The 26,133-nt window shown below is 40.0% G+C and overlaps 1 protein-coding gene across 5 annotated transcripts in view; it reads left to right on the plus strand.

Moving 5' to 3' along the window:
* TMEM182 (transmembrane protein 182) overlaps window positions 1–26,133 on the plus strand; it is a 130,016-nt gene that overhangs the window by 49,629 nt on the left and 54,254 nt on the right. The window contains exon 5 of one of the 5 annotated variants that reach the window (XM_035001863.1): window positions 4,548–6,731. The exons of the other annotated variants lie outside the window; for them this stretch is intronic. Within the exon in view, the coding sequence (XP_034857754.1) occupies window positions 4,548–4,768 (221 nt within the window). The 3' untranslated portion in view covers window positions 4,769–6,731. Of the gene's footprint in view, window positions 1–4,547; window positions 6,732–26,133 lie in introns of those variants that run through there. 5 annotated transcript variants of the gene reach the window in all.

Consider the following 26,133-nt stretch of genomic DNA (forward strand, 5'->3'; position numbering starts at 1 on the left):
TATTTTTTTTCCACATTGTGAACATTTCCATATTGTTTATCATTAGCAATTGCATTCCTAATGGCCCTTTGTGACTATGTGACCTTTGTTTCAGAGAAAATGCTTTCCAAATTGAATTCATGATATTTAGAAGGAAAAGTTGTCAACTTTGTAAGAGTTGTAAAATCATGAGTGGCTCTTCCCCACACTGCTAATTAGTAAGAGAACCAATGCATTCTTCTTGTGACTTAATTATTTGTCCATGGTTTTATTATCACAAATCTTCTTGGGATTTGCTACCTTACTTTATGCCTCCAGTGAGCTGTTTTATGGATTTTTTTTGGTCTTCAATTAGGTATTTTAAATTTAATTGGAAATAAATTATGCTTTCAAAATATGACCATATTTAAATATAACTTAATTTAAAAATAAATTATTACCTGAATATTAGCAATATTTTCTATTCCTGCTAAAATCACAGTAGCAAGTGGGTTTGACATGTAACTCACTTGTTACTCAAGGACAGTTATTACTTATGTTTTCACGAATGAGAGTCCTTTAAGAAATCAAGGGATAATAATTAAGATTTTAACATAGTATTTTTCCATCAGTGTTCCCCCAAATGATACTCTCCACTTGGTAGGTGAACCAAACCAGCAATATTACTGTTCATTAATCATCACAATAGCCCACCAAAAGAAAATGTGTCTTTCTGGGTGTATGAACACACATACTGTCCTCCCATGCCCGCCAGCGTATGTCCTTCCTAGTGCACATAACCACAGATTCCCACCATGCTTTTTTGTGTTTTTTAATTCATTCATTTTGTCTTTTGTTTTGAAATATTTTCGTATTTATATAGAAGTTGAAAAATCCCTTCACCCAGAGACTCCATTCACCTTTCACTAACTGTCTCAATGTCTTTTCTAGCAAAAGGCTCCAGTCCTGGAACAGGCTTTGCATTTAGTGGTAATGTTATCTGAATCTCCGTCAGACCAGAATAAGTCCTATTTAGACCTTCATGACCTCGACTCTACAAGAGTCGAGGCCTGTGATTTTCTAGAATGTTCCTGAGTTGGTGTGTCTGCTGTTTCCTTCTGATTGGATTTAGGCTCTTCATTTTTGGCTATCATAGCAGTGATGCTGTGTTGTTCTCATTGTATCTTACAAGGTGGTTAGTGATATCAGTATGCCATGCCACTGGTGATTTGCACTCTGATCATTTGAGTAAGGTGCTATTTGCCAGGTTTCTTCAGTATGAAATGACTGTTTTCCCCTTTACAATTGGTAAGTGTTTTGTGGGAAGAGACTTTGAGCTTGTGTAAATATTTATTTCTCATCTAAATTTCATTTACTAGTTTTAGCATCCATTTTTTTTCCTTGCCTGAATTATTACTTCAGTGATTGCCAAATGGTGATTTCTAATTGAACTCTTCCTTCTACATTTATAAGTTAGCATTCTCTAAGGAAAAGCTTTCCCTTCTCCCTGCCTAATATATTCATTCATTTATTTATATCACTGTGGGCTCATGGATTTCTCTTTTATTCGGTGAGGTATCATGTGCTGTTACCATTATTGGTCTGATAGTCTGATTGCCTCAGAGCTGGCTAGGGGGAACCTCTGGAGCTAGCTTCTGAAACACTCCCACCATTCTGAGAGCATATCTGACATTCCAGACTTACCTTGTACTTTCTGTCCCAGCCGGGATTCACCTAGTTCTTTGAGATGCCTGGTTCCTGATATTTAGAAGCCAAGATCTGGACACTTGGTATGCTCCATGCTACTGGGGTGTTATTGCTCCCAGATCCTCCCAGGACACAGAGCCAGGAAATATATGTAGGTGTATACACACGGGTGTATCTTAACACACACACACACTTTTACTTCTGTCTATCTGTCTATCTAGAACCATAAATTCACACTGATATATTTAATTCCAAACAAACACCATAGGCTTTATTTTAGCTTTCCCCCTTTTCAAATTTGTAACTCCCTTTTCAGGCAGTGAAGAACATGACTCCAATTAACCTCAATATATTTATTTGTTTGATCAGTCTACCTCTATGTAATAGTCTCCTGACTCTTCTGTTGGCCAGATGCATTATGTAAACCCCCCATCATAAATTCTTGCTGCCATGTCAGCTAAACCATTGGCCTTTGGTGTAAATACTTACCAATGTCTCTTAGTCCATTTACTTTCTGTTTGTCTCTTTGCATGTGAGTGCGCACATGCACACATATACACACTGGTATAAAACACTGGCAATTTAATAGGTAGGGAAACACTCTTTTACCCCATGGGAAGAAGTAATTATAAACTGGTATGATATGAATTAAATGACAGTATCTTCAATTAGTGAACAAGTTAAAGATTGTAGTGATAGAAACACCTATTTTCATTGCTTTCAGGATGTAAATGCTCTTCAAATAATGGCAATTTTACTTTATTTTATTTATTTATTTTCTTAAAGATTTTATTTATTTATCTGACAGAGAGAGACACAGCGAGAGAAGGAACACAAGCAGGGGGAGTGGGAGAGGGAGAAGCAGGCCTCCCGCCGAGCAGGGAGCCTGATGCGGGGCTCGATCCCAGGACCCTGGGATCATGACCTGAGCCGAAGGCAGACGCTTAAGGACTGAGCCACCCAGGTGCCCCGCGATACATTTTTTTTTTAAATACTCTAAATTCAGTAATGGATTTTGCAACTTTTGAGAGAAAATATGCATAAGGCTGGTTTTTCACAAAGGCAATTTTCTGTTTTTATAAAACTATCGGAAAGCACAAGAGAGTCACATGATGCAAGAGAGATAAGAAACATAACAAATAATAACAAAGGTTTGCAGTCTGTTTGCATAAGGCAAATAGTATGCAAATAACTAAGCCAAAACTTTACATTAGGGGAGAGCAGTGTCTATATATTTGCAGAAAAATGTATTGAAATGCACAGAGTTGCTCAACAACACATGGCATTGCCATATTGTTGTCAGCATCTGAGGTACGGCTTTGCAAGGAGTTTGCTTGCCGGCTATGACTTTACTATTTCTCTCTGACATAGCTGTTGTTCAGTGGTTAAATTGCACTCTTCTGTGCTCCAGTATTTGCATTTACATTACAGACCACAGTGTGAAGGATGTTTCTTATTAGTGAAGCATCTATGTTGATTCTTCATTGCTCTGTGTTTGTATCACAATTATGAGAAAGTTTAAGACTCACCTTGGCATATTTATAAGCCCGTCTTCTTTTGTGTGTACTTCTCAGGATTCTTTACGAAATGGATGGCCCAAGAGAGAGAAGACATTCTAAATACTGTAGGAGCACAATTAACTGGAGAAGGGTGATTAATGGCTAGGCTCTTAAAAGCTACTCTGTCCTGCCAGTATGCCTCCATCTCTGCTCCTAGTCACAGGGTTATGTTTACCTTTCAGACTGGCTCGCAATTAGAATATGGAGATTTTATGCCTGATGGTTTCGTTCATTAATTCAAAGACTATAATAGGTCCTTGACATGTTTGGATTGAACTTTTGGACAACTAGCAAATGACCTCAAGTATATTTTGCTCAGGGACAAATTTGAATCCCTCAGGCTGTGTGGTTTGTGTGTGGGACTTGTCACTCACTCACCCGTGTATCAGCTTGGCTGACTCTCCTGGGTTTGCAGCTCAGCACAGTGGGGCTGCTCCCTTCTGTTATTTCAGTGACAGCCACGTGGAAAAGTATATGCTTTGCAGTATTCTCAAGTTTTAGCATTCGTGAAGCTCTTCGATCGTATCCCTCCCTCCCTGCATCCCTCCATTCTACTTCTGTTCCTTTCTCTTGTCTAATAAGGCTCTTGGTCTTAGACCTGTGGTTTTACATTCCACAGAATTTTTTCATTAATTTTTTTCTCATTCTTTCCAGGCAATGTTACCTTTATGCTATAATCAGTCTTCAGTATCTGTATTTCAATTTGAAAGAATCATGTCTATTCTTTACATTAGTTCAGTGCTTTCATCTCTGTTTTTGTCTGATACTTACTTTGGCTTCTGTTTTCATTGACAAAATTACCCACAGCATTAGTTAGCTGTATTATAATAATATAATAATAGTTGGAAAGACCTGAGCTAAAAAGCGGCTCTGAAAGCTTCTGGTTGTGTTTGCATATCCTTAAAACCGAGGGTCAATAGTACCTATTTTATCAAATCATTGTAGAGATTGAAATAAATAATGTATTACAGTGCTCACCCCAAACCAGGCATATAGTACAGATGGGAAATGTTAGGAGAAATTCCACTAGGCAGGATCTTTGACTCTTATGTACATAAACACCTAATACAGAGCCTGGCATACAGTAAGTACTCAATAAATGCATGTCAGCTGTTGCCATTGTTCTTATGTTGCCATCTCAGTGCTTTGAAAATTAAAGATAAGCAGTATGCATATAAAACATATAATAAAGGGTATGACACAAAGTAGGTGATTTGGCTAGAATGGTATTTTTAGAGACGTATCATCAGGCAAATGATTGGTTAGTGTTCTTGGGAAAACATCTTCAGAAAGACTAAAGGTCTTTTGTTTTGTCCTTCTCAGGCATCCTGTTTTCCCTGGTGGTGATGCTGTATGTCATCTGGGTCCAGGCAGTGGCTGACATGGAAGGCTACAAAAACATGAAAATGAGAGACTGCTTGGAGTTCACCCCTTCTGTTCTGTATGGCTGGTCATTTTTCCTGGCCCCGGCGGGGATATTTTTTTCTTTATTAGCTGGATTACTGTTTCTAGTTATTGGGCGGCATATACAGATACATCACTAATCAAACCGTTGCCACCAGCGTTTTCTTGAGAGGTTTTAAAACAGGATTTTTTTTTTTTTTCATTTTGTTTTGGGGATCCCAGTGTAGAATTATTAGATGAGCTTTTTAGTTAGTATTTGAATTTTGCTTTTACATTTTACTTGTGATTTCTGCTAGTAGGAAGGTCTTAGAATCTTTCCAGACATCCACGTTTCCATCCCCTGTAGGTGCTATCAAGAACCTAGGTCTCTAAGGAGCAGTAACATGGGCTTCCCTCTCATTGCAACTGTTAGAGCTCACGCAGGTTACAAAGGCCTGACAGTGAAGCTTTGATTTAAACTTCCTTCTTGGCATTCACTTCTGCTGCTATTAAAAAAAAAAAAAAAATCTTTGGAGAATAATTAAACAGAAAACAAATGTTGTCAGAGAACTTACCCCATTTCTTCTCCACACATGTGCATCTCCACATACACATTACTGACTCCTGTAAGATAATTATTTATGACTTAAAAATAAATAACAGTGTGCTTGTGGCAAGAGCCAGGCAAACCCATCAGTTCAAATGGACCACAACCTGACTGAGGACACGTACTTACTCCACTCTCTTACCAACAGGAGTTTGGTCACTTAATTCTATTCCCTTAATTGTGCATGCTTACATAACCTTAAACTATGTTTAAAAGTGGCAAATCTGTACACCAAATTACACATAATGCAGACTGGATTTTTAGAAGCTCGGTGGATTAATTATATGTAATATGGTTGCAAATATGTAAAAACCAGGTACCTTAGCTTAGTACTTAGTTCTGTTTGATATTTTTAAATTCCTCCTTAAAATTATATGCTAATATGTTCAGCATGTGAAAATTTATTGATGAAATGTGCTTTTAATATGCACTAGCTATAAACTTTCAAAATATTTCCATATGAAATAATAGCCTTGCTTTATTAAAGACTATGAAATATTAACTTTTCCCAAGGTTTTATGGGTTGTAGTTCTTTTGATCATTTGATTCCCTTAATTATTGACTCTCAGTTTCTTCATCTTTACAACAGGTATTTTAACATTTACAGATATGCTAATTACTTTAACGTCTTGGAAGAAAACTTGGTGCTGGTTGGTGGATAATTCTTTCTTATTTGCTAGTGTAGACATGCAGACATTTTGCATATCAAAGATGTTTGTTTGGCACTAATTTTGATTGAAATCAAATCCATCTGAGAAGCCCACGTTGCATTTGCATTTTGGAAACCTCCACCAAGGAGCAGTTTGGTGTTGGTGAGGGAACAGAGAGCCCTCATGGTATGCGAGCTTTGTTCTGGGCACAGTGTTTTGCTCTGCAGCTGTTGTGATTACCTGAGGCAGGACTCAGAGGCAAATTAAGAGATGCTGGGGGACAGAGGGGCTATTGCTTTCCATTCAGCCATTCCCCTGATGGAGAGATTGCCTGTCTTCTCCACACATCTGTACTTTCCATTAACCTTTTTCAGTGGGAGGGATTTCTGGAGGAATGGCCATGCTCTGAGGTTTCTGCAGAATCATGAGGGCATTTTAGTGTTTAGGGACAGAGAGGACTAGCATGTGATAAAAACAAAACACAAAAATATAAGACAAAAAAACAAAAGCTTCAGGGGTTTAACTGGTTTCTCAAGCCATCTGAGTTATAAATGTTTTTTGTGGTACTTGCCTTTGTCTTTTTCTGTTTTCATTTTTATATTGCTCCATTTACTTCTTTGCTTTTGGCTTGATTATTAGAAAAATAATTATGGGTTCTGTTATGCATATTTACTGTGATATTAAGTTATGGCATGCCATTAAGTTTTCCAGACGATGCTAGCTGTATTTGATTAGTTCATGTCATCTGTAAATACAATTCCTTTTTGTAGAACTTTGGAATGGAGCCTTTTTTCTGGTGTATTATATGTCATTTAAATTTCACATACAAGCTGCTTTCAGTAAAGGTTTGAATATTTATAAATTTCAGATGGTTATCCTCATTTTCTAATACACTTATGCGGCTACCATATATTTATCATAAGGCAATTGGCTGAATATCTGATGTGTATGACACTTTTACACAGATACATACTTTGGAAGTATTTCATAATTGTAATGCATCAATCACATTAATTCAGATGCATTTCCTGATCTACTTACCAGCAATCCATGGAAGGAAGGAAGGTGAGTTGTATGTGCTGTGTCAATAAGTAATATACTTGAAAATAGCAGAAATATGCAGTATATTCTTGTAACAGCCTTATGTCTGATTTAAGATAGTATGTGTGTCTCTATTCTATGTATTGACTAATTTTCAGACGCTTCCAAATACTGTGTTAAAACCTTTTTTAAGAGAGTTGATTTTGCATCATAAAGTTTCAATGTAACAAATACAGTGGTGATATTCTGGAAAGTGAAGAGGGCGGTGAGTCATGCCCTTGGACTTTGGGGAAAGCTGTGATCTTTCCATACTGTATTTGTTTAGGGGTTCAGTCAGTTGGGCAGCAGGTAACATTACACTGGGACTAGCTGGAAAAACCATACAGAGAAGCTGAATAACAGTGTTCAATTTAGGAGTTGAGGGTAGGACTTAAAAAAAATTTTCTAAAAAAAAAAAATTATACTAGTATGCTATTACTGGCCATTTAGTCACTTTTATGACTAATGTATGAAATGTATTTATTGAATTTGAATATTAAACCCACTTATAAAGGCATATGATGGATGAGGTGTCAGTATTTGGCTCTTATCTATGTATCTATCATCAACTCATATGTACATATGTACGTGTGTGTGTGTATGTGTGTGTCTACTCATGATTATAAATTTGGATAGAAAGAGATAAAGAGATAAACAAAAATTAAAAAATCAGTTTCAGGGGACAGTAATAGAGCTTATGTCCCTGAGTACTACTTTAACTGTTTTACTCAATTGATGATGGTCAATTCAGTTCAACACATAATTTGACTTATATTTTCATGAAAGAAACCAAATTAGGCTTACAAAGAGGCTTAGAATGTCATTAAGGATTAGACAGATAGGGGATGCTGGTAAAAATAGGCTGTACATACATCTTCATGGGGGTAGCATTGTGGGGAAAGACCCATAGTGCTGGGATTATATGGAAAGAAATGTATTAAGAGGATGAGTCCCCAATTTGATTTTGGTGGGATGCCACCAGGAATGAGGGGGGGCTCATACAGCAGAGACGAAATAGAAACTACATTTTTGCTGATTGTCTGAAAGCATTAAATACATAGAGACATTTCCTCAGTGATGACCGAGTGTAGGTACAAAAATTCCAACAAAAACTTAGGAAGATGGTATATTAGATGTTAAAAGCCAAGGAGGGTGGGGAAATATTAAACATCATATATATTATAATGAGCATAAAGCAAGCACAGGAACATTTAACCTGGTTAGCAGGGTAAGAGGAAAGAAAGAACAAACATCCAACTAGAGCTTAGAGTTTCTGAGGCAAGTGCTAGGACCTCTGTCTCCAGGAACATTAAAATCAGCCTGGACCAGTCTGTAGGGGTGGGGGGTACTGGAGAGAACAAGTATGAAATGACAGTGGGGGAGTACTAAGGGTCCCGCTCTGGCTTCTGAAGGGTCGTGTTCCCCGCTAGTGTGTTGCTGTGATTGTGAACAATTAAAAGGGCAATTGGCTGGTTGAGTTTTATAAAATGAAATGCCTTTGGATATAGAGAATCATATGCTATGTCTAACCATTCTGTTCTATTTGTAAGGCCTCTATAAGCAAATAAATTAGAATGATTTTGAATTCAAGTAATGATTTTTCTGGTTTACACAAATGACAGAGATAGTCTAAATTGGCTTTATGAAATAAGTGTGGTTGGAGTAATTGGCATCCTGTACTGATGCTGAGTATTATGGAGATAATTTAGGGGAGAGAAGTCTCACTGGGATAAAATAAGTACACAGGCCACAAAAATTTTAATATTCCCATTCTTCTGGGAGTCAAGAAGTTATTGTGACATAATTCACTAAAAATGTAAATAGTTCCCCCTTTATGTGGCAATTGGTTTTATTTTTCTTAGCATTTCTCTTTCCATTTATTCTAAACAGGAACTGCCACTGTTAAAAAATTTACCAGTGCTTACAGATTGGATTGTCATTGAAAACTAGCTAAACAAATAGGTATTTGGTCAATACAGCTTTGAGAAGAATGATATATAAAAAATAATGCTTGTTGCCCCATATTTTGGTGTGCCATATATAGACACTATCTGCAGTATTGATATATCGTCTTTACTCTCCCAAAATACAAGACTTTTTTTCTCAAGAATTTTATGGGTATATGTAAATGCTTGGAGAAATGTCAGACAGAAAGTTGGATTAACCTCTGTGTGTGTTGTACTACCCACAGACCTATGTATGTTTATATTTATGTATGTGTGTGGCATGTATGCATGTGTATGTATGGATTTGGATAACAATGCACATATATTTGTCAATAGACAGGCCTGAATATGCACACACACACACACATATATATGTATATAATACATGTGTGTTTATAAAAATATTTTGTATATATAATATATATGTTTATATATAATAAATACCTATATTTATTTTATATTGTATGTGCATATCGCAAATATCTGTCTGTCTCAGGCATTCCTGAGCTCTTAAGGCTTGCTGAAGGGGAGGACATATTTTGTCTTTATGCTATTGCAAGCCTATCCCAGTGGTGAGTGAGGAATCCAGGGAAGACTCAGTGAATGCTATCACAGCCTCTCTTCCTTGGACCCGGGGCATATGTGATGATGCACGTGGATTGGTTGTGTCTGACCCTATGCATGCCTAATGGCAATGACCCTGTCTTTGAACACCTTCTAACAACTGATATCTAGTTGTTAATTAATATTTACTTAATAGTAATAAATTTTGCCAGATAAAAGAATTCCTTTCTAAAGCAGCATGCCTTGGTTGAATTTTTTGAATCCTCCTGCAGAAGGTTAAGCCAACTGGATGCCTCATGAATGTCTTATTTGGGTCACTTATAGGGAGGATCCTCTGGTGTGGTGGGAAAGGTTTTTAAATCTACATCTGAAGACCTGCAATCCAATCCCTGGATTTTAAACTTAAAATTTGGCAAGTTATTCCACCTTACTTTGGCTCTGTATATTCATCTAAAATATTTACTAGTTTACTCAGCAAATAATAATTGTGTGCATACTACGTGTCACAAATGGTGCTGAATATTGGGTGTATATTACTAAACAAGACAGATGTGGTATTTTCATTCTTCAAGCTAGGATTCAAGGAAACAATATAGACAACAAGCAAATGAACAAAAATTAACCCACTATGATATATAAATTGTGATAAGTCCTCTAATGAAAAATACATAGGACATAATGACATAAAACCATGATTGTAGTCAGGGAGGTTCTTTGTCAGAAGAGAATTCTGAATTGGAGAGAACACCGAGTATTCTGATACATATAAGATAGGAAGGGGCCATCTGGGTGAATGGTGGCCTGAGAAGTTTTCAGGGAGGGGGACTAGTGGCATAAGGTCTGAGCGTGGAAAGAGCTTGACGTGTTCTAAGAACAGCAAGCTGGCTTGTGCGGCTGGACGTTGCAGGGGAGAGTTCCGTTATGAAGTTGGAGAAGTAAAGGCCCAATCATTTACTCCCCTGTGGCTGTTATAGTATATTTTGAAGCAGAAAATTGAAAGAACTTGCTGGTGGAGTGGATATGGGATGAAGAGAGGGACAAGCCAGAAATCACTCTGATTTCTAACCTAAGCCAATGGGTAGATGGAGAAGTCTGGAACAGGAAAGTCAGGGGGGAATATGTGTGAAGGAGAAAGGAATAGAACCCATGGGCCATTTTGACGATGTAATGTTTGAGGTGTCTGTGAAATATCCAAGTTGAAACACTAGTATATGGCAGTCAGGAGCTCAGAGGAGCAATCTGAGCTGGAGCCTCACATTTGGGAGTCACCACATTTAAAGCCAGGGGAAAGATGAGGAGACGAGGGCAGATGCCGAGCAAGAGAAAGAACTCTTTGCACTGGAGAACCCAACATTTATAGGGTGAAGAGAAGGTGGAGCCTGAAGAGAGGCCAGAAAGAGACATGGAAGCATTAATAGGAAATGTGGTGGGGGAATACCTGGTGGGGGGAGAATGTTTTGAGAAGGGACTGAGTTTTGAACTTTACCAACACTGCTGAGAAGATGGCTGAGACAGGGAAAGAAAGGGGACCTCTGGCTATGGAAGCTTGGAGGTTGTTTTTGACAATGATGACAGAAGTCTTGGCATAGTGGTGGGGACAGAAGCTGGATCTGATTGGTGTGAGGAGCTGATGGGAGGTGAGAATGTGAACACATGCTGGGCAACTTCTAGAAGACTGTCCTGAAGGAGAGCAAAGGGTTATGAACTTGGGGAGAAGGGAGTGTGAGGTCCAGAGGAAGCATGCTTAAGACCTGGGAAAATGAGAGCCAGTTTGGCTATTTTGCAAATCATTCTGTCCAGCGTAGAGGGTGATGATGTGGGAAAGGACCATGATGAGAGTGGGGTCATGAGGCATGCTGATGTATGTGTGGAGGGACAGTGTACCTGCCTCCCCTTAAAGGAGGTCATGTATTTGAAGACACCCAGGATGGAGAATGCACTCACTCCATTACACTTGGCAAAAAAAACCCACAAACACAAACAAAAGTCCGATTGTACGTTTACCATGTACTAGTCCCAATGTTAGGTGTCAGGGTTACAGAAAGTTGAGCAAATCACCTTGTATAGGTCAAATGTAATACTCTTCATTGCTTATCAGCCAAGCATATGAATAAGACCCGAGGGAGTCAACACAGTTGAAAGATAGATCTGTTAATATTTTGAGTAGGAATAGAAAATGACAGCAGAATCAGTATGTCAGGATGTTGCTGCCTATCCAGAAGATTTCATCACGCTAGTGAAGTTAGGTGCTTCCTGACTTGCTTCCCTAGATAAGTATTTGAGAAGGAGATTTCTTGTTTATATCTGATGGTCTTAGTTTTATTCCAATCCAGAAGAACCCGGGTGACTGTCAGAAAGCCGTCTGCTGGCATGATGGGAAATCCTCAGCCTCCTGCTTTAAGAATAATCAACACACATACTGGATATTGCATTAGAACCCTGGATCTGGATTCCACATTATTTGTTTTAGGTTGTCCATTTCTGATCTGGGACAATACTCTAAGATAAAAAGGAAAAGTATGGTATATGAAGGAAGGTTGATAAAATGTTCAGAATGAAGATTTTTAAAATTGACTCCGTTTGGATTCTAAGAAATTCTTGCGTTCCTTAATTCATTGGTAGTAAAATTAGAGGAAAGAAGAGTATAGAAGAGTTTCTACTCTTTTGTAATTGGCCTGACTGACCACTAGTACAAGCAGTAAAACATCTCAAGCACCCAGGAAGAGGGGCTCCATCTTACGCTAGTAGATGTTGTTTTTGATTGATCAACAGTAATATCAATATAGTTCATGATTTCCAGTACTTTTATCTGTCCACATTATTTTTTATAGATAGCAAGATTTTCCAAACGAATCTGGTTGTTTTATAATGTCATCTTAATCATAAAACGGTGAACCCCAAAGCCTACATTTTCACCACCTATCAAGCTTTCAGAAAAACAGTTTCCGAGGTCTGTTACTGCCTATTCAGACACAATAGGACAGGAAAAAAAAGTCGTTAAAGAAATCTTTTAATTCTCCAAGCTGTTTTCCTTTACAAAAGTAATACATATTCATTAGGTAATTCAGAAAGTGTAAATAAGCAGAAAGAAAGACACAAATTTCACCCATAATTCCACCAGAAGAGTCAAGTGGTATATATGGTTATAATAGGTAGCCAGAAGAGGGTCATACAGAATAAAGTTCTGTAAACTTAGTTTTTTACTTAATACTATAGCTTGAACATGTTTGTGTCTTTAAATATTTCAAAGATTACTACATTCTTTCAATTACAGCCAAGCCAGTGCAACTCAAAAGCATGCCAACCCAGTCAGTGTTTTTGGAGTCACTTTGCTTGTTGTCTATGTGGACACAGTTTAAAAAAAGGAGGAATAGTAGGGACCATCCACCTGGGTTATCATGAGTTAAATAATTGTGGACAATTGAAAATCATATTAGGAAAATAACGAGTGCTCTCTAAATTTCCACCGAATGAAAATCAAGACAAGATTAACAATGATGATTACTCTGATTTTTGAGCATTTCTTATGTGCCAGTAGCTTTTTGTACGTTGTCTGTGATGTCATTTCCCTGGGGAGTTGAAGGAATGGTAACAGAAAGGGTATGCAACTTGCCCAACGCTCCACAGCTAGGAAGGGCTGGAGATGTGTTTTTAGGTGTTTGAATCTCCATGTTCTTTCTGTAATACCAATTGGCTTCTCCCTAATAGCAGTTGGAAAATGTTTTTGAACATATTTGAATAAAAACAGAAAGATTTCTGTGAATGGGTATGTGTTGGATTAGTTGCATGAATGATAAACCAAATCGCACAAAGTGAGCTACTTTAAAATCCTCCACTGACCACTCACTTTGTTGTAGTCCTTGGGCTTCAAGCATTAAATGGGATGGTTACAGTATGTGAGGGTCCCTGTGACATGCTCGATGACCTCAGTGACCTACAATCTGGTATGAGGCAATAGGAGTCTGAAGCCACTTTAATGGCTTATGACATTCTGGGGGCAAAATAGAAAGACCGCTATGTGGAAAGCTGATACCGCCTTGCAGAAATGGCTTCCTGGTTTTATTATTGAAAGCTATCACTCACAGTGTTGGAGAAAACACCCAGCTACGTGATAGAGGAAAGACCGTGGAATTCTGAGTCTAAAACCTACCTGTGTACCCTCAGGCAAGTTACTGAGCCTCTTTACTTTTCTCCAAACAATATAATTGGGCAAAGCCCCCAGGGCAATGTCCAGTCTGCGGCTGGAATTTTAACAGAGTTCCCACTCAACGCCAATTAGGGGAACAGGGATGGAGGCCTTCCAGGTGAGCAAGAGGTCTCTGGAGAGACAGAGAAAGATGGCCAGGGCTGGAATCCGAGTTCCACTCTGAGTAGCATGATCTTGAGCAATTACAGACTTCTCTATGCCTCAGTCTCCTTACCCACAAAGTAAGGACAGTAAAATGTTTGTGTTAGGTGTTTAGAACAGTGCCTGAACCAGAGTAGGTGCTAAATAAATGTTATCTACTCTTGATAGTGTTGTTGTTATCATAGTTTTGAGTTACCATGTTTCTCTAATTTCTGATCCAGGATTTCTTAACTTCACTTTTCAAGGGTCAGTGGATACAATTTTTCCAGGACCCTTCCCCCCACCTTATTCCTATATATTCATCTTATGAACATCTTCCTTCCCACTGCCTCTCCTTGTATAAGATTTCCCAGGAGTGTGATGAGAGCCAGAAAAACTTGGGGGGAGGGGTGACAATTGTAATAATATGTTCCCTTTAGAGAAAACAGACCACCAGAGAAGAGAAGTTAGCTCAGAAGTCACTTGGGTGGGTTTCCATATGTGGTTGGCCAACCTCTCTCCACCCACACTCCCCCAAAAAAGTCCAAATTGAATTAGTGCCCCTTTAAAATGGGGAATACATTTAAATATCTATAAAAGGAAAACACAGAAAGATAATGAAAAACGGCTTTCCTGCACATCGGCTTTACTTGTGCCCTTGTTACGTGGCTTCACTTTGAAACAGATCGCTCTCCTTGCAACACGTAGCATGCTGCCAGCCACCACATGGCTATTTGGCAGCTATTTAAAGCACAGATCATATTACTGCACTGCAGTGCTAGGCACCCATGTTCCAACTGGTACACAACTGATCTAAACAGAAATCAACTTCAGGTCTTCTTCTCTGAAATTAAATGTGAAGGCGTGATCTCTAGGATCATTTTTTCTTTCTTTTGCGTTGCTTCTTTTTGGAACGGTGTCTTACTTGCACCACAGGGGAAAATCAGTTAGGTTGTCAGTCTGATATACTGTATTATCAGATATGTGAGCTTTTCCTCCCTTCTACATTTGCCTAAGAGCTTCTAAACGTGGAGAATACAAAGTGCTAATTGGAATGAAATGACCTGTCAAGGGTAGATACCACATTTGTGAACAACTTCAAAAAATTCCCCAGCTTCAAGGCCCTCTAGCCTGAGCTGCCTTTTTCTTTGCTTTCCTCTCTTTTCTTTTCGAACCGAAGTACTTTGTGCATCATTGATCTTGGAAGATTGTTTCGTGAAAAGAAACCATTTTGTCCCTGCCTAAGCAGCCTCAGATAAGATTTGGAAATGTGGCTGAGTGTTCAGTATTAGAAGAGCAGATTCAAGCTTCACCTTCATTATCATACAACATTTATATTTCACATAATATTCAAGAAAGACAAACAAGCAACTTCCAAAATGACTTGACTAGTACATACACTGGATAACAGTGACTTGTGGTTTTAGGATTAGAGAAATAAAAATGTTTTGGAATGTGACTTGGTTAAGAGATAAGGCTCTATACAGCTGTTAACCAGAGAAATCAAAATGCCTACCCTAGGAATGATCAGAGGGTCACATTTGTCTCAGGTCACATGGACTAGAGTTATCCTTGGTGGAGCAAACCAATAGGATTGCTAGTGTTTATAGGAAATTGGGGATGAGGACACTGCTTCTACTCATGACTGATACATGTCATAATCTTAGGAAAGGTGTTACTTCTTTATTCTATCTGCGAAATTTAAATAGTCATCGAGAGAGCTGGAAAAACAAGGCAGCCGGCTCATTTCTCAGATTGTCACATATTATCTTTGCAATAGAAAGCCATCAGGAAGACTGGTCATGATTTTGACATCCCTCCTGGTTCTGGCTCAAGGTGACCTGTTGGTCATGGTAGTTAATTCTGGGAGTGATCACCAAGGTAAGGAGTGTTGCTAACTCCTCCCTGACAGAGTGTCCACAGTACTCAATAAACAATAAACAATAAACGATGGCTGAATGGCTAAGTGAATGAATGGATCAAGCTGTTGTGAAATTTTGGCCCAGAGCAAGGTCACTTTTACTGATCACTTAGGAGAAACTGAAGCAGCATGTAAATATTTATATTAAGCAAATATTTTGTGGCCCATTTATGGTCCTTTAGAAAAATAAAAGTCATTCCTTTAAAGAGTTAGCACAGAGCAGAAGTTAACAAACATACTGGGTTCTGTCCTACTCTTTTAATGTATACTAATTAGCAGGTTATTCCTTCAGTTCCCAGCAGGAGACGTTGAAGTGCAGGACTGAGGTTATGGGGTAGCTGAAGTTTCTCACCAGGTAGTGCTAGTTCCTTCACCTACACTGAGCATCACTGGATTAAGAATTTCTTATTTATTTGGAGCACTTTGTTGAAATACACTTCATAAAAAAGGTGCTAATAAGGTCACAGAGCTGGCTCCTCTTATACTTTCTAGGAAGCAGGTCCCTGGTTTATGCCACAGGACCAGAACAGCTAATTGTGTCAAGGTGGGGCTCCTGGCCCAAGGACAGCCAGTCCAGAGCCTATCCAGCTGCTCATGATGAATGACTTGTACCCAGGGCAAAAAGTTGGTCAGTTAGATTCTTCTTTCTCTCCCTTCCCTCTTCCCTTTTCTCTAATCTCCCAACTGTTGCCTTCCCAGTAATTTTATACTGGGACATATCAAAAGGTGTTTAGAAGAGGTAGAGGCAGAAGCCTGGAGGATACATGAACAGTTGTTTTGTTTTGTTTAAGATTTTATTTATTTGAGAGAGAGAGAGATCATGAGCAGGGGGAGAAGGGTAGAGGGAGAAGCAGACTCCACGCTGAGCAGGGAGCCTGATGCGGGACTTGATCCCAGGACCCTGGGATCATGACCTGAGCCAAAGGCAGACACTGACTGAGCCACCCAGGCACCCCTGAATAGTTGTTAATGGGAATAGTGGAGACAGTGATGGGCCATACTCAATCAGAAGGCTTAGGGGGACAGAGACCATCAGAAAGCATATGAAGATTTTTGCCGGCAGATCAGAAAGTCATCCACATGGAGAGCATAGAGGAGTTTCATTAATACCAGATGGTTTCCAGGGTGCCTGGGTGGCTCAGATGGTAAAGCGTCTGCCTTCGGCTCGGGTCATGATCTTGGGGTCCTGGGATTGAGCCCCATCTTGGGCTCCCTGCTCAGTGGGGAGTCTGCTTCTCCCTCTCCCTCTGCTTATGCTCTTTCTCTCAAATGAGTAAATAAAATCCCCCCAAAAAAGTACCAGATGGTTTCCATGAGATCTAGAGGCTTTTACTGCTGTGGCCCTCTGAGCCTCCTGCCTTCCTGCTCCAGGCTCTAGGCTCCAGGCAGCCTAGCTCGTTATGTGTCCTGTTCTTGGCTGTTTTGGTAAGACTTTCCTTTCTTGCACCATGCATTTTGCTTGAGCACTCCCCTCCTCCACTTAAACTAGACTGAGAGTGCCCCTATTCCAGTGACCCAGAGAGCCAACAAAAACAGGAAAGGAAAACTTAGAGACATTTTTCTCATCCTGTAGGTCAATGTCCATTTTACTTGTAAGAGTAACAGTTGAAGGGTAACAGGAATTATGTTCATATTGCTCGTCTACCACTGATTGCTTGTTTACCACTGAGGGAATCAAGAAAGCTGTAGCAGCTGAGAGTTTGCTATTTACTCAGTTCCATCTAAGTGTTTATATCTCATAGAATATTTGATTTCTAATCTGCCCCCCCCATTGTATTAGTGATGTAGGTGTCTTATGGCTATTGCTAATTTCATGTGTCTGATCCTCTACCCATTATTTTCAACATCACAATCCTCAGACTTAATGAACAATCAATTTTTTGACAACCATTTCATACAAATGACCCAATCGTACCCTATAGCCTAGGAACTCCAGATTCAAAAGCGCTGGATTGCTGGCATTAAGCCTCGATGGTGTGTAAACTAATGGGGCTTTTAGCACTTAAGTTTTAAGCATTTCTGTACATAGAGGTGGTCAAGGCCAGGATACCAGCTCTAATAATGAGTTCAAGATCTTTTGTGAGCTGCCCTGTGAAGTAAGCTATTGTTTACAACACTAGAGCTTTGGGAAAGTACATTCTAAGTTTTAACCAATCAACAAATGAATTTTTGGAACACAAATCACTTATCAACAGGATCCTATCTGCATACATTTTCTATGCAGTCATGTTAAAAGGAGAAGTGAAGAAGGGTTTCAAATGTAGAACTTCTGGTTCTTTGGATATTCTTCTAAACATAAGTTTCTGCCATGACTTATAGACATGATGTGCCCAAACAATATGGTGCTTATAAAGAAGGGCTAGGCAAAGTTTTTGATACAATGCTCCTTTTATTTCATAGGACACAGAACTACATTTTATGTATTATACAAAGGTGAATTGTGTATACCAAGTAGAGAAAACTCAAGAAAAATGGAAAATGTTGACATACTTCATGTTGGCATGCCCCAATTTCCCTATGCCCCACATGGAAGAATGACAGACAAACATCTGGTCTTGATAGATACAGCGGTCACATTTTTCACTGGACTGTATCTGCCTACATCTTTATTCTGGCAAGTTTCCACTTTGTACATAATCAAAACATATATTGAGGATGTATTTCTGGGCTATGAATTAACACTTCCATTTGAATCATTCTCCTCAATCTTCCAAGTTCCATGCATTGAAAATACTTCCTTCTTTTATAATGATTTTAGTTTTTGTTGCCTTTTTTCTCCTGGATTTATAAGTCAGAACGTGCATCACCGGGTCAATTCATGATTCTGATTGGAAAAGGCCTCACCCAACTTGATGAGGTGCAGAAGGTCTTTAGAGGGTTTCTTTCTAGAATTCATTCTCAAGGAATGTCGACATTGGGACAAGGAGGTCAGAACCAAAGACATGATCATATACAACTGTGTTCAAGTCTAGCACTTAAATATAAGCCAGAAGTTGGAACTATTGCACACCACATTTATAATATCATTTGAGGGACAGCTGGGGTCAGTGCTAAATTCTGAATTGTCAGATGCAGAGAGGCCACTCTTGCATAACAATAAGCATAGGCTGTCACACTGAACAGAAAATAACCACATTTTCACCTTGGAAAGTATTTTCTAAATAGAGCAGTAATTGTTTTTAGGGAGCTATTCATGACTTACTTTTTCCCCCCCTACCCTCAAGAATCCCCCAGGAATAAGGTACACTTTTTATCATAATTTATACAATGTGGTAATTTTTTGAATAGTTTAGAATTTGTATAGCCTGATAACAGATCTGCCAAATTGCACACAGCCATCCTGCACTGGCAGGAAGACGGGCTTGGATGACCTGCTCGGTCCTTCTCGTTTCAAATGTCTGAGTCTTTGAAATACATCCCAGAGCTTAATTATGACAGCGGTCTTTATTATTCTGAGCCCCTAACGGCACACTTCACGAGAACAATGTAAGAAGAAAAAGGCTGGTGCCTTTGCAGTGGTTGAATTGGAACATGGGATGCTTTCACAAAGGAGCTCCTCTTTCTTAGGCAGGTGGAAGGTTGGAGGAACAGTGGTGGGCTAAGGATCAGAGAGTGCTGGTAGGAGCTCATCAAACTAATTCTGTTATTCATTCACAGTCTAGTATAAATCAGTTACAGGCATACTTTTTGTAGAAATAAGCCATCTTAGTTTTGACACCTTGCATCAATTTAAACAGCTTAGCTATCATTTCTCTTCCTCACTACATCCAGTCCTGGCTTGGGCATCTCCCTGGAATTGTGCACGGGAACTGGACAAACAAGCACCATGCTTTAAAAAAAAAGTTTTAATCTGAAATAAATTTAAACTTACAGAGCAGTTGGGAAGATAGAGAACTCCCACACACACCTTCACCAGCTTCCTCCAATGTTAACATCTCATGAAACCACAGTACAACTTTTAAGAGGTCAACCTTGGTACGATACCACTAACTAAAACTATGTACCTTTTTTGGATATTGCCAGTCTTCCCTCTGTCTTCTCTCTGCCAGTATTTTTCTGTCCTGGGTCTGAACTAGGACTCTTAGTTGAATTTGGTTGCACTGTCTCCTTAAGTCTCCTCTAGTCTGTGACCTTTCCTCAGTTTTTCCTTGTCTTTCATGACCTTGGCACTTTTGAAGAGTACCGGTCAAGCACCTTGTCAGGTGTCTCTCATTTTGGTTTTGTCTCATGTTTTGTCAGATTGCAGCTATGGGTTTTGGGAAAGAACAGAGATGTTGTACCCTTCTCAGAACATCACTGAGACACAGGATATTAATCTGCCCCATTACTGGTGAGGATAACCTTAATGAAAGTGGGGTCTGCTAAGCCAATGACATATAACTTATTCCATTTTTGTGAACAGGGCCTCAGTTGGCAAAGGAACCTAGCCAGCCTTATGCTAACAATTTAATAGACATGTAGTTGGAATGGTATGCATGTGCACTGAGCAAGATTTCAGTGCTTCGAATCCTTGATGGGGCTTGCATTTTTAGTTTTCTTGCCCTATGAGTTGTGATCATCATGGTCTAAATATAGGTCTAAATGCATCTCTGTTAGTACTGTGGCTGTTTGTAGCTGTCTGTGAGTCTACTCCTGACCCCACTTTGCCTAGGCCCCAACTCTAAGGCTGACGGATTATCCATTTATGAGCTTTATGCATGACAAAGAAAGCCCTGATCCAGTCACCATCTTAAGAGTTGTCTTTTTTATCTACATATGCCACATATATCGTTTTTTTCTCCTTAGCCCTGGGAGGTAGAAAAGTCAGACTACTCCATAAATTAAAAAACACCCCCCGCCGCCAAAAGAAAACCCTGATGAAGGCTCAAGGACTTGCTTTATACGGCTACAGCAATGCAGATTTAGAGGATCCAGGTTCTCCGAAGTTCAGTACCCTGAGCGGCCTTGATACTCAGTTCACCCAGCAAAAGAGGCTTGGGGCCCTGGCAGGTCCAGAGAAGTCCAGTCTATGAGCAGGTGCCTCGAACCCTGAATGTATTACCAAGTTATTATAAAAGCCAAGGGACATTAGTTAATCACTCTGGCTTTTCCACTTGGTGGTTGTTATTTCAGGAATAAAATATTCCTGGGGTCTATTTCTAATTTAATGCCAAGATGCAAATTGTGCCTCACCTGTTTCACTGAAGTGTTATTTATGTCCAAATAACACCTCCTAGATAAGGACCCATTGTGCCTGTTTCCTTCTTTGGAAATCCAGGATAATAATAGTAATCAGCTGCACACAAAGCAGTTGTGGAGGGTGGGGGATGGGAAAGGCTCAATAATTACAACAGCTCAGGGAAAACCAAAATCTGGGAAAAGTGCTGTGGAAATGCTAAATGCAATAGTGAGAATTAATGACATCTCTGCAAATTCACCACCAGAGGCCAGGATAACAAAATGCTGGGTAAACATTAGCTTCATTCAACAAATATGTATTGGCTACATATACCATCAGAATCTGAAGTTAGAAAGGATCATTGATAAAAATAGCCCCAGCTAAACATTTTTTAATAGATTTTATTTTTTTTAGAGCAGTTTAAGTTCACAGTAATATTAAGCTGGAGATACAGAGATTTCCCATATACCCCCTGTTTTCCCACCCACCACACACACACACACACACACACACACACACACAGCCTCTCCCTTATCAGCATCCCCCACCAGCGTGGTACATTTGTTGCAGTTGATGAACCTCCACTGACACGTCATTATCACCCAGGGTCCATGGTTTACATTAGGGTTCCCTCTTACTATTACACATTCAGTGGATTTGGACAAATATATAATATGTATCCATCCTACAGTATCATACAAAATAGTTCACTGTCCTGAAATTCCTCTGTGCTCCACCTATGCATTGCTTCTTCCCTCTTTATCGTTGGCAACTACTAATCTTTTTACTGTCTCCATAGTTTTGCCTTTTCCAGCATGTCATATTGTGAGGGGCTCCTAGGTGGCTCAGTCTGTTAAGCGTCCTCCAACTCTTGATTTCGGCTCAGGTCATGATCTCGGAGTCTTGGGATCAAGCCCCGTGGTGGGCTCTGCACTCAGTGGGGAGGCTGCTTGAAGATTCTCTCTCTCCCTTGCCCTTTGCCCCTTCCCCTGCTTGGACACGCTTTCTCTCTCTCTCTCAAATAAATAAATAAATCTTTAAAAAATTAAAGCAGTGGCGCCTGGGTGGCTCAGTCGGTTAAGCAACTGCCTTGGGCTCAGGTCATGATCCTGGAGTCCTGGGATCGAGCCCTGCATCGGGTTCTCTGCTCAGTGGGGAGCCTGCTTCTCCCTCTCCTACTCCCCCTTCTTGTGTTCCCTCTCTCGCTGTCTCTCTCTCTGTCAAATAAATAAATAAATAAATAAATAATAATAAAAATAGTTAAAGCAGAACCATACAATATGTAGCCTTTTCAGATTGGCTGCTTTCACTTAGTCACATGCATGTGAGGTTCCTTCATGTCTTCTCACGACTTGATAGCTTGTTTCTTTTTAGCACTGAATATTATTCTCTTGCGTGGATGTGTCCCAGTTTGTTTTATACATTCACCTACTGAAGGACACCTTTGTTGGGTCCAAGTTTTGGCAATTATGAATAAAGCTGCTATAAACTTCTGGGTGCAAGTTTTTGCGTGGACATAAATTTTCAGCTCCTTTGGGTAAATACCAAGGAGCATGATTGCTGGATTAGATGGTAAAAGTATGTTCAGTTTTGCAAGAAACTTCTCCAAACTGTCGCAACTGTCTTCCACAGCAGCTGTACTGTTTTCCATGTTGCTGTACCACCAGCAATGAATGAGAGTTCCTGTTTCTCTAATCCTCCCTGGAATTTGGTGGTGTCAGTTTTCTGGGTGTGGGCCATTCTAATATGTGCACAGCGGTATCTCTTTATGCTGAAAGTTGTTGTGTGCTTACTATGTGTCAGACACTGGGCTAAGCACTATAATGATCTTACTTAATCTTTACAAAATCTGATGAGGTAAGTGCTATGATTTGGTCTTTCTATTTTACAGAGAAGTAAAGGGAAGTTTAGAGAGGTTACATAACTTGCCTAAGGTCCCATAAATAACAAGGACAAAGCCAAGGGTTCAGAGGCACTCCCTCACAATGTGAGGCTGTGTTCCTGTGACAGCCCTGGTCTCATGTTCACCCCCTCCTTACAGAGGAGGACCTTCGTTCCAGATCTGCGAAATGACTCGCTGGAAGTCACGGCCATTTAGAGTAAGATGCAGGAAGAGAACCCCAGCTCTACCAGCCTGGTCCTCTGCATCACACATAACTCAGCTGTCAATCATGTCAGGTTTGGCCTCTGATAGAAGGTGTGCAGTCCTTGGCTTTATACTGAGGAATCCTGATGGATGATGGCTATTCCAAGCTTCTCAGGTCTAGTGCTTATTATAAATGTACTTAATTTCATGCTCAGATTAAAGACAGAGGACCTCTCTTGAGTGCAACACATAAACCTAGCATTGCCTTGCTATCTAGTTGAAATATGTTGCCTACCCTGTGCACGAATGCCAACCACATATGAGAGCTCTCTGCTATTGCCCTACTTCCCTCCACTGTTAATTGTCTTCGTAGGGACTTTCCATTCCCAGTTCTATGATACCCTGTGGTGTTTCTAATTTTTTCATACAAAATTGAGGATTCTTAGAACATTAGTTCCAACCCAATTCAGTTTTAAAAGCAAATGTTCGGCATAAGAAGGTGAAGTTTGTGGATTTCTTTTTTTCCAATGTAGGGGGTTGTAATTCCAAAAATGTCAAGAATTATAAAGTTGTTCATTAAGACAAATAGGAGAAATGATTTGTTCTTAACTGGAATTAGAGAACAGAAAAATGCAAATAGTAAAGTGTTGACTAACTTCTGGATGGGGAATGATTTGCTGCTGTGAATAAGGTGGAGATTCTGCTCTTGAAAATGCGAGGACTCTTACCACTGACAGCCAGTGCAGGCCTTGTAGAATTTTTTTCTGTAGTGATACTGTGAGATGGCCATGTTAGACTCTGGAGCCGCTGTAATGCCACCTTGATGGACCACTAGTCCCCGCTGTGGGAGGTGGTTTCTAAGGCTGTGGCAGAGGCCGAAGCAAAAGACCCATGATGCGCTGTGGCAGAGCAGCTGGTTAGCTGCACACTTCATTGGGTAACAGAAAAGGGGCTGATGGGCTGCCTATTCGTGTATCCTGTGGATTTGGTTCTAGCTGCACTCTCATGCTTTCTAGAAACCCAAGGATGCCGGCTGATTATAGTCTCTCTGGGCAGGGGACTTCCAGGGAAGTTGCCAGTTGAAGGAGGCAACAGGTGGCTTCTGAGAGCTCCCCACTCAGGGTTGGATGCATAATCTGCGGGGCCCAGGGCAAAAGGAAAAGAGGAGCTCCTTGTTGAAAAATTATTAAGAATTTCAAGAGCAGAGCACTATCCCAAGCACAGTCCAAGTGTGGGGCCAGGTCTGATTGCAACTGCTACTCGCCCATGAAGCTGACCCTGTCCCCAGTGTTATCCTCTCTCTCACTTTTGTACCAAATCTGTATAAGGTAGGAGACAGTCCTCTGTCTTAACCTACACCTTCATTTTATCAGGGTAAAATTAAGTGAAAATGAACAAGATGCATTGTTCTGGCTCTTTATATTTCAGTAGGAAAAAATTCCTAGTAGAATTTCATGGGCTCGTGGGCTACATTTCACTTCACAGTGAAATTAATATTAATACAAAATACTAATTAATATTTTCAAGTCACTTTTACAAATTTTGACTTGATAAACCTAATTATCCAATCTGCCTCCATAGATGGCCATTGTGTTTACATTTCCCAAGTATGATTTGGGTTTTGTACGTCTATGAAGCTCAGTTACCACTTTTGACAGCTGCAGTTTGAACTTAGGGTTTAACTTTCTTGATTCAAGAAAGGTGTTATTTATTTATTTATTTATTTATTTATTTATTTATTTATTTATTGTTTTTAGTTCCACTGCCTGGCGCAGTGGATGACAACCGTGATTGGACCTGATTCTTTCTCTCAGGGGCTCCTGAGAGAGACAAGGTATAAAATCACATAACTACATTAGTGTTATGCCATTTAACAAGGTATAAAATCACATAACTACATTAGTGTTATGCCATGTGGTAAGTATGTCTGACATGTTTGGGATATGCGGGGGGGGGCGGGGGCTTCATTCAGTTGCAGGTGAATTAAAGGAAGGCTTTCCAGAGGACTCCAGGGTAGAAACTCCCACATACTGTCACTCTGCCCCACTTGGTAATGCACAGCGCACATTTGCCATTCCCCAAGTAGATAACCCCTTCTCGTTTGTCAGTAGTAACATCTCAAGGAACCAAAATCCTGAAAACACTTTGGAAACTGTGGAAGAGGTCACCGGGTAGTCAGCGATGACTTTTAAAGCAGGGATGAGGCAGATGCACATTTTAGAAGCCCTTCCGGGGCTTTGTGGATGATCGCACCTGGGCAACATGACTGTAAGGGATTCCAGCCCACGGAGGTCTCGCAACTGTTCGGAGACCACAAGACCGCAACCAACCATGGGTAGAGGAAGGGCTGTGAGAGGATGAATTTGAGATACACTGTGGATGCAAACAATGGAGGGAAGGGAAAAGTCAAGAGCTGGTAAGGACCCACTCTTTTCTCAAAGGTAGTACAACAGGCATTCATTATTAGTGTTTTTGTTTTTAAGTTTTAATTAATTTATTTGTCAGAGAAAGAGAGAGAGCACCAGGCAGAGGGAGAAGCAGACTCCCGGCTGAGCAGGGAGCCCGACTTGGGACTCGATCCCAGCACCCTGGGATCACGACCCAAGCCGAAGGCAGACGCTTAACTGACTGAGCCACCCAGGCATCCCAGGCATTCATGATTAGTAATACCCCACGCAGCATCGAGTAACCAGTAGTAATTGTGCTTGTGTTTTTATGTTTCTGGTAAACAGGTTCTCAGTCGATGTTCCTCTGTTTGCTTTGCTCTCTTTCTCACTTGACCGTGAATACTTTGGTCACTAGGATATTCTTCTTTTTGCTCTTGTCACTGTGTTTGTTTCATAGGGCGTAAACAGCGGGTGCTAAATACATACCATTTTCTGACTGATTAGGATTTCAAGAGAACATCAAAGCTGTTTAAAAGGCTGTGTGGATTTTCTCTGTTGATTTAAACACTTAGACTGGAAGGAGACAGAGCAATTTACAACCGCTGCGGTGCACATCTGAGTTAGCGCTGATTTTTGATTTCTCTGCGTTTAGCAACTTCACATCGTACCCCTCGTGAAGGGCTTCACCACTTGCCAGCACCCTGTCCTAAACCGTCAAAATGTGTCTTTCCAGTTTGTTTAGAGCACCATAAAGGCAGAAATGGGGGTGTTAGATGTGACCGACATGGCAGCCTATATGA

This window comes from Mirounga leonina, unplaced genomic scaffold (genome assembly GCF_011800145.1).
Source record: "Mirounga leonina isolate KUSES-001 unplaced genomic scaffold, KU_Mleo_1.0 Mir_125, whole genome shotgun sequence".
Classification (NCBI taxonomy): domain Eukaryota; kingdom Metazoa; phylum Chordata; class Mammalia; order Carnivora; family Phocidae; genus Mirounga; species Mirounga leonina.